The 10,167-nt window shown below is 31.4% G+C and overlaps 1 protein-coding gene across 1 annotated transcript; it reads right to left on the reverse strand.

Moving 5' to 3' along the window:
- Positions 1-3,133: 3,133 nt before the first annotated feature.
- Positions 3,134-8,953, reverse strand: LOC142641604 (putative GABA transporter 2). Its single transcript, XM_075816064.1, has 7 exons — positions 8,573-8,953; positions 8,084-8,314; positions 6,042-6,139; positions 5,540-5,726; positions 4,555-4,685; positions 4,030-4,266; positions 3,134-3,640 (listed from the first exon to the last, which is right to left on the reverse strand). The coding sequence occupies exons 1-7, from the start codon at positions 8,655-8,657 to the stop codon at positions 3,251-3,253; spliced, it is 1,359 nt and encodes a 452-aa protein (XP_075672179.1). The 5' UTR covers positions 8,658-8,953; the 3' UTR covers positions 3,134-3,250.
- Between the last annotated feature and the right edge of the window lie 1,214 nt (positions 8,954-10,167).

The raw sequence follows: 10,167 nt of genomic DNA on the forward strand, positions 1-10,167 counted from the left end.
TTTTATGTTCATTAATTATAGACTGATTTTTGTACACAATAACTCACTTGAATGGATATTTATGATATGGTCCCACATTTAATTCCAAAATTAAGAAAAAAAACTCTCTCTTAAAATAAATAATTTAGGACACATGGCGCAAAATTGGACTGCAATTGTAGAATCTAATTGGGTTTTCTATAAGTTTTACCTATTTATATATATGACTTATTAACTTGAATTGTTTTTAGTTTTACAAAAAAAAAAAGGCTCATAAATATATTGTCATTCAAAAATTATGTTTTTATGGTTTACTTATATTGAACTCCTCGTTTTTTACACTAAATTAATTCATTAGGTACAAAAATTAAAAACTTAGATTAGATGGGACACATGTCGCAAAATTAAATTCTAATTAAAATCCAATTTTTACATTGAATTTACTCAATTGACACAAAAATTTAAAAATTTAGATTAGATGGGACACATGGCGTAAAATTAGACTCTAATTGAATTCCAATTTGAAATCTAATTGGATTTTCTCTCAGTTTTACCTATTATTATATATATAGACTAACTTGTAACTCAATGCATATGCATGGATACACTTAAAGATATACAATAAGATGCATAATATAATTCCTATAATATAATTTAAATACTATTGATGGTCATCTTTATATTTTGTTAACTCTTTAAAAAAATTTGTAAGGATATTATTATGTATAATATGTAAATTGTCCGTGTTATTTCTTTTTTAATTATTGTGGGGTGTGGGGGGCAAGGGCCAAGGTTCAAATCTCTAGGAGGGAGCTTCACACACATATACACTTAGATTAGATTAGAGTAGAATTCTATCTTGTATATAAAAAAAAATTATTGTGAAACACTTTTCTTTTACAATTCATTTATTTTAAACTCTTTGGTTTTTATACTTAATAACTCACTTGGATGAATATTTATGATGTGGTCCCACATTTAATTATGAAATTAAGAAATAAAACTCTTTAAGAATAAATAATTTAGAACACATGGCGCAAAATTATAACTTTAATTTAGAATTTTATCTTGAGTTTATCTCAGTTTCACCTACTATTATTATTATTATTATTATTATTATTATTATTATTATTATTATTATTATTATTATTATTATTATTATTATATAGATTTCAAAAGGAAAAAAATGTTATAATTCCAAACTTAAATAATAATTTAAATTTAATATAACATGTTACATGTATTGGATGGAATGGAGGTTGTACATTTTTTTTTAATATGCCAACCAATTATGGTATATTTAAAAAAAATCATTACAATAATATCTTCTCCATTAATATAAAATAATATTAAAATTATATAATTTAAATCTATTTATTAAATTGTGTTTTTCATATATATATATATATATATATTTATTTATTTATTTATTTATTGTTGAATGCAAAATATATTATGTGTTCCATTACATAAAATTTATAAAAATAAAAAACACTTAAACAACTGATGCCCTATTAAAAAAAACCTACAAATTTTACATTATAATATTATACTTTATAATATAATTTAGTACATTTTCTCACTTATGTAGTGAATTTGCGAATGAGTATTTATTTTATTAAATATATTTTTTAATAACAAATGGGTAATTATAATATCCCAAACATCACTTTCTCCTATATACCATTAACAGCAACCTACGATTTTCCGTGCGACATATCTAATCAATAATGGAATACCATCATTCATGATTTCCGAGCAGTGGACCACTTTGCCATAAGACGACTAATAAGAGATATTGCCAATCTATTCCGATTGAAACGGAAGTTTCCCTTAGCCTATAAAAAGGCCAGCCCTTTATATCTTTTGCCATGGTAAAAGTGAAACATTGTTTGCATTGGTAATCCTTCAACTTGACCTGAAGAGCCCTTCTTTTATTTATTTTATTATTATTATTATTATTATTATTATTGTCATATGAGAATTCAACTTCAATATGGGCCATAGGCTATAAATGCTTGTATTTTTAATATATATTTTCCAGTCACTTTCCCCAATTACATTTTGGCCCTCATAAAAATCCATGTACCTTCATTCCCATTTATCCAAAGCCTACACATAAAAATTTCTCAATTTACTAAGGTGATCAGTGATTACTTTGATTAGCACTTCATCACTTTTACAAACACCAGGATTGATGTTACATCACTTTTACATGAGGCAAATACTAATGTTGTTTTTTTTACAGTCAAGGTTGACGCCAGGTTTAGCCCCTCTAAAATACAAATTTAAACACTTCGGCCTAAATTTTTTTTAAGCCCAGTTGAAATAAACCTGAATATGATCCTCTTAATAATAATATCTTGACATTCTTAAAGTGGGTTTCAGTTAGTTCTGATGGTTGAATAAGATCCTCTTAATAATAATGATCCTCTTAAACCAATTGGCGTCTTGGTCTGAATTTGTATAATTTTTTTTTTTATTGACCCCTTAGGAAAAAAATCCTAAAGCCACCACTATTATTTAATTAGTCATAGTTATGAAAAAGATGTGATTTTTTTTAGCACTAGACTTATAATTTAAGAATTTATCTCTCCCTTTACGCGACATCATTTTCAATATCAATAGTGGAGATGGGTTTATTCATGCCTAGGACAAAATATAGCATTTCTCAAGAAGAGAATGCAATTAGTTTTCAGTTAACTATCTAACAGAAGTGTAATGTTTACAAGATTTTTACAACACTTTCACAATAAATTATAAATAATTAGTTGTTTAGTTGTAATTTGAATCTATTACTAAATTTTTTTTTTCACAAATACATCCAATTACTTCGGATTTTTTCTCCAACTGAAAAATATGGCCCCTCCAGTCTCTCTTATTGCGTGACAGGATGGTACCAGTCAGTACTTAATGCAATGAATGCATTAAGTTCAACAAAATCAATTTTCAATCTGAGCCGAGACTCATGATAGGAGTTAAGATCAGTCTGACAAACGAGTACACTTTTAATTCAATTTACTTTCCACCGTCATCAAATGCAATTCAATTTACAAAGCTCATATCATTAGCTAAGTACGCTGTACTATGGTAAAAGCTAGTGCCCCACGGCCCCCATGCAAGTTTGTGATTTTTATGTTATAGCCACAAAAGATGCGGTATGGAAACTCGTATTTCAATTACTTCGTAGAGCACAACGATACAGATTCACCATTCCAAGTGGTGAATAACCCAAATTGGGGGCAAGATTGCTGTGTAATTCATTTTGAACTTAACCAACCACATTACTGCTAAAGAGCTTAAATTTGCTGGCATCAAGAATCAATTGCCTTATTGAAGAGAACGAGCCCATGAGTCCTGCACCTGTGAAGACAACAATAATAGACATATTGATCCAATAGGTGAAAGATGATTTTGGAGGCTTGAAAGTCATGTTGTAGAGTAGCATTGGGAGGACGAAATCCAGAGGGATGAAGCCAATTGCTCCTACAACAGCATTAATATCTCCAAAGAAAGGAAGCATTGCTGCAACAAATCCGCAGAATATCACATACAGCGTCCGAAGAATTATCCGAGGAATAAGGTTCCTTTTAGAAAACATCCCTTGTTTTACATCAGCTGATTTTTTTTCCATGATCTCATAAGCAACTTGAGAATAAACCTGTGATATATCAGAGAAAGTTAACAAATGCATCCTGAAATTTAGCTTAAACGAAGGAATATACTGTGAATGGCCGTTCATTTATACAACCCCCCCCCCCCTCCCAAAACATACATAAAAATAAAAAAGACAAAATCTCCCTCTTCTTGTTCAGTAATGCTAATGACACAACATTGTTTAAAACTATTGATATGACTTATTGTGATTGGTGCAACATAACTTTCACCTAGACTCATCATTAACACCACTTTTAATATACAAATCACAATAGGTCAAATCAGCAGTGTCTCTAGACTTATTTTTTCTTATTCTCTCTTGTAGAATTGATGTGCCAATGCATACATTGGGATGCGATATCTAGAAGAATTGATTGCCATTTGGAAGCTTACCAGGCCAATGGCAAAGAGCTGCAGGAGAACAAAGATCACAGCAAGGCCAATAACCCATGTTGGAGCCAAAGAAGGACCTTTATCCGGTAATAAGCTATTGAGAATATTTGAATTAGCTTTGTTTCCAAACACCCAATATCCAGACACTGCAGCCGAGTAGAAGGTAACAAAAATTACTGCATAACACATCTGAAGCCCTTTTACCATCTTCCCAGTGGCAGGTGGAGCAAGAGTTGCCTGTATTGATGGCAGGGCAAAATTTAAAATCAAGAACCATGATAAACCATTGCTTGACCGTAATTCCTTAACGTTTGATATAATCTGAACAACCTATATTACTAATCAGGCAGCAAGTGTCATTGTGCAGTTCAGTAAAATTGGACAGATCAAGAGGCCTAGTTGACAGTTGTTCCTATCCACTTATTCATCTGAGGTGCCACATAGCCTATGGAAAAAGAAAGACTAATGGAAAGCTCAAAAAAGGAAAAAGAAAAGTATAGAGCTTTATTTATTCAGAAGCTTTACTTGTATTTCAGGTAGTATCCCATTTCCAAAAATGGAAGCAAATATAGATATAGAAGTAAAGGCACTGAAAACCTTTGTTGTCATTTTAGATTCTAAAGAGTAGTCCCTTGGAGGGGCATTTTTTGAGGTACCTGCAGGACAGATGGAACTTGTTTAATCACCAGAGCATATTAAGAGTAAATTATACAAATCATTCCAATTCTAGAAGAGAATTGTATCCCCAAGGAAAACAAGTTAATTATGTCATAAAAATTACAGGTAAATACAATTATAATCTTCAAGGAGCTCTGGGCTATCTACAAGTGTTAGAACTTTCTTTCTTAAGTTTGCCTGGCCTAGTTTTGGGAAAATGATGAATAAGCAGTCATGAAACCATGAGGGCTTTGATTTTGTTACCAGTGATTCTGCATTTAGGACACCGTCAGGACTTTAATCTTATTTCAGTAATTCTGCATTTAGGACAAGGTGCATAAACTGAGGAGACGAGGATAACATCTACAAAAATGTTCGGAAAAGGTTTTTTGTTAACTTGGGTGTGATGTTGGTGTGATCTCATAATCACATAAGACTGGAACCGCTAAAACAGCCCTTGGGATTAAATGCGTCATCCACCTTATTATCCACTTCATCTATTCATTTTGATAATGATTCTTGCATTTCAAGTACTACAAGAATGATAGACGCCTCAAAAGTAGGTGTACTTTTCTTTAAAATATGAAAATAAATATAGATGTGTAATACTATGAAAGCCTTAGAAGTTGGTAAATTGGCATTGCTCTAACTATAGAATAAAGGAGCCATCTTTAACAACTCTCAACAGCTAGGACAGTACAAGTGTTCAACTAGTAGCTAGTAGATAAGTACAGCAATGCATCGAGCTTGGACCCAAGTGGGCCTAGACCTGATACTCTAGCAACTAACATATATAATGCATGGTTAGTTTATATAAACGAAGCTTCATATACGGATCTATAATTTTCTGTACCTGCATGTATACAAGCACCAACGACAAGGAAAGTGTAGCCCAAGCTGAGAAGAAGTGAACCAAAATTGATGTGTCTGAGAGAATGAAAGGTAGGAAACTGAGAGAGAATTATCATTACAAGTGTCACCATTGCTATGAAGTGGTACAACTTCAAGGGCCCATTGGGGGAAAGATTCGAATACAGGATCTTTGACAACCAAAAGAAAAATAGGGCAAAAAATGCAAAGGGTCATTAAGGAATTAAATAAATAAAGAGAAACATGTTAATCCAATTTTTTTTTTATAAAGGTGTCCATTTTGTAGACCATTTGATTCTTTTTGAGGGAAAAAATTTACAAATGACTGAAACAAGCAATCTATTTTGGTGTTATATCTTTATCCTTGAAAATTATATATGTAGATTGCATTCGTCTATCCCCCACCAACTGCAGTTAGCAGCACTACCACTTTTCACATTACAAATGAAACTCATCTTCTTCTTTATAATGATTAATAACCATACCTCAAGGCATTGTCCTGCCAGCAAAATTGCTCCTATTCCAATTCCAGTGTTGATAGCCGTTTGGATTAATATCACAAAATAAAACATCCATCCCGACCCTGTAAGAAAAACAAAGGCACAAAATAAGTGATTTTTTAAAAGATTTTCTATATAGATTTCTGATTATATATATATATAGACACACACATGTTAAAAACACAGGCAGATGACACTTGAGTTACAAAGTTCTTAACGACATTTAAATTGCTATAAGTTATAATCTCTAAAATATTTATAAAAAAATAATTGAGAGAATTTCGACCTATAGCGTCCGCTCCTGATGAAAACTCTTTATTATCAGACCAAGACACCAATCAGTTTTTAGTGTAAGCGGAGATTGAACCTCAAATCTCTTATTTAACCATCAGAGACTTTACTAGTTGAGTTAACCAGAACCCACCTAAAATATTAATGGTACTATCAAAATTTTATTACAAAAATCTTATCAATTGACATATGTGTGTGTGTGTGTGTGTGTTTCTCAAAAAAAAAATGACATGATAATGAATGTGATTAATATTACATCAACTACATAATAAATAGATTTCATAAACTTTTTTTGGTTAAAAATTAGACATCAATTTATAAGGTTTACATGGTAAAATTTATAAGACTAAAATCACCATTCATATAACTCATATGATTCTTTTAATTTTAAAAAAGCCCACACTAAGCTAAGCAAATGAAGCACCAAGAGAACATTAAAAAATTTAATAAAAATGGTTAAATATAGTTAACACTCATGAGATTTAGGCTGATGTTAGTCAAGTCCAAGACAATTCAAAATTAACCAACTTGGTCCCTAAACATTTACCATTTTTCTACTCTTTTTCATAGTAATTACTGATTTGGGACCAAATTGTTCAATTTTAAAATATCTTAGTCTAATAATAAAAAAATATCATTAAGAGTATGCATAATAAAATATCTGAGACATAACTAATATTAGTCCAAACAATAAGTCATTAACTGTAATTTACCTTTTAACAAAAAATTATTCTCCTAAAAAGATAAACATCTATATATAGCTGCTTTCAATTCTTTAATGATTCCAATCAAACAAAAGAAAACCTTTTATATTACAAACTTAGTGGCGCACTTATTTTGTAGGTAGAAGTAGTTTGATTGGACTAATATCTGTATTAAGGAATCATGTCCACATTTAGGAATCTTCGCTAAGATTTTGATCTCTTCTCATTCTTTCAAATCAATAAAAAAAACTACGTTCATCACAAGTCATCAATTCACATAACTGTTCAAAATTCCCAAATCACAAACAATCCCAATGATAGCTCTAATTTGATGCTTTAAAAAAAATGTTTTCTTATATGGTAACGCTGGTTATAATATAACTTTTTAAAAAAAATTAAAATTAAAAAAAAAGGAAATAAGAGAGGCACATATTTGTAACTTCTTGAAAAGGAATCCATCCTAAGTGAGAGATTATATATAGCTTAAGGTGAACAAAAACGGTCGAGTGTTTGAACTTTAAACTCAAGATTTACGGCGCATCAAAACTAACTCAACCCCAAAAAAAAAAAAAAAAATTACTTCTATTTCAAATGAATTCATTCTTAATCATTCTCATTAAATATTGGAGTATAAATATAAAAGCATGTATAATGTCATATATATTACTTATACAATACTTTTTATAACAAATTTTGCCACCGTTAAATTGGTAAATTATTGCTAATTATTATCTAAACCTCACTTTATTATCCATTTACAGCTTGAACACCTCAACTATATTGAAAAATTATAGCTCTAGACTAAATATATATACGCTATTAAAGGTGCAATAATATTTTTTACTTTCGACGTGGACTATAATTACACCAATGAAAGTTACATGACGTGAGATATATACAAACGCAACGTAAGTAGGCCGCAAAGTTGTTGCGTCGTGAACGCAACAAAGAGGAAACAAACAAATACAAAATAAAAACAAAACAGAAATGGTGTGTGTTTCGATATTTACGGAAACAGAAGCAAGTGGATACCTAAGACGTCAGCGGCGAGTTCACGGAATCTGATGTGGCGGCGACCAGCTTTCTCACAGTGTTCCAGCACCTTAGACATCAAGCAATAGGAATAGAAGGTGACGATGGCCATCGCCGTTAAACAAAAGCAACCTAGGCCCCAACCTAATCCTCTGAACGCATATGGCAACGTTAGTATCGTGGGCCCCACTATCGCTGTCGTCAAATGAAACCCCGCATGCCACCATTCCCCTATAAAATCATAAAAAAAATAATGTTGTGTTGAACAATTCAATGCAATTTGAATTCAGTCACACACAAAAGTCAAACATAACAATAACTAGTTTGGTGTGTGTCGGGGCTTTCTATGTAACCTGATAAAGTTTTTTTTTGCACTGCAATGAGAAATCTGGGTTCAATCCCGTATTGATAAAGCGGAAAAAAAAAAAGTAAGGTGTGTTTTGGTTCTTAAAAATAAAAAGACTAGAATTATTGGGGATGAGGTGGTACCTTTTGATTGGAGGACGAAGGCGGCACCGGCGTCCTGATCTCGAAGGTTTTGGGCAAATGGGTCCGTTCGAGGAGGCTGTGCCATTGATATGAGAGGAAAGATAAATTAAGGGGAGAGAATGGGGGTGTGTGCGTAGGATAAGGATTGATTGACTCAGCCGCGCATGTTAGTTATAGGCGGAGCGTGAGATGCGGAGAAAACACAGGTGGGGGGGAAGTGCTGTTTCTTGGTGGCGTCGAAACCTCAGCTAAGAAGTAAAGTGCGCCGGGGTGGAGTGAAAGTAATACCCTTGTTGTACCTTCGCCCTTGCCGACTATATATATATATATATAAAATAAGTCCAGAAGTGAAGCTTTCTGTCCGTGTGAGAGAGAGAGAGAGCATCACATTCTCTTTTTTGCCTTTTGAGAAATGAGCTGCCCAATCCCATAGAGACATAAAGGCAGGTAGATTAGTCAACTGGACAATAAGTTCGCTCTCCGTAATTTACGAGATTATCCATTGATGTTGACTACATTCTAAAAACTAGGGAAAAGGTACTTTCCCGATTATGTTTGGGTTAATTCCTGATTCCAAACGGCAAAAAATAATAATAATAATTCATAATTCTCTCATTTATCTTTAAATAAACTAATTTCTTCTTTATGTTTGGAAAATAAGTAAATACTTTCAGTCTATTGTTTTTTCATTTAAGTTAACGGGATCTTTTGAAAAAAAGTATAAATTCTACACTACAAAATTTTTTTTTTGAGATTTGCATTATTTTTATGTATTGTATTTGTAATCATTATGATTGTTTGATTTAATTTAATTGAATTTTTTTTATACAAGATAAAATTTATACTCTAACCTAATCTTAGAGACTTGAACTCATCCCTTACTCCCACACTCTATAAGCATTTATACTTGTGGGGTGACCGCAAATATTGAATATGGGATATTTTCTCTTTTTTCAAATATAATGAGAAAATTAATTAATTTCAAAAATAAGGGAGAGATTTGTGAATTATTCCAAAAAATACATAGGAAAGTACTTTTTTTTTTTGGGGAAACTTTTTATATAAAAAAATGATGATTATAGTATTTTATGCCCAAAAAAAAGGGACGATGTAGTATTTTCGTTAGGAAAAAAATGGTTTAAGTAGTTGATAAGTTTAAAGTGGTGCTTAATTTTTTTTATTTTGATGAGGAAGTAATGACTGAATCATGCTTGACTTGTTTAAGCGTGGTTGCTAAAAGTGAGGTACACACGAGAATTAAGTGTGGTTTGCGTCTGATGATAAGATAAGTTTTTGTTCATGTCAAAACTGTTTAAGCTCTACTGCATTGGAGTTGAATAAGTTCTCAACGTCTCTTCAATTTTTTTTTTTTTTTTTTTTTAACGGTAACTCTCCGGAGTATATTTCTTTAGTGCTACGCACGACACAGGAGAAGAAGAAAAATAAATAAAATAAAATTATAGCACACTGTATCATCTTATATAGTTTTTTTTTCTAAAAAAATCTTATATAGTATTTAATAAAAATAAGTCTTATATGTTGATTATGTTGGTAGCTCAATATATGTAATTCATAATCATATGTCATACTCATAG

The sequence above is a fragment of the Castanea sativa genome, chromosome 1, assembly GCF_040712315.1.
Source record: "Castanea sativa cultivar Marrone di Chiusa Pesio chromosome 1, ASM4071231v1".
Lineage (NCBI taxonomy): Eukaryota > Viridiplantae > Streptophyta > Magnoliopsida > Fagales > Fagaceae > Castanea > Castanea sativa.

Coding starts and splice junctions, on each gene's coding strand:
- LOC142641604 (XM_075816064.1), bottom strand. CDS start 8,657: ATGGCACAGCCTCCTCGAACGGACCCATTTGCCCAAAACCTTCGAGAT. Junction 5,727..6,041: donor TGGCAGGACAATGCCTTGAG/GTATGGTTATTA, acceptor TGGTTGTCAAAG/ATCCTGTATTCGAATCTTTC. Junction 4,267..4,554: donor GGATACTACCTGAAATACAA/GTAAAGCTTCTG, acceptor CCATCAATACAG/GCAACTCTTGCTCCACCTGC.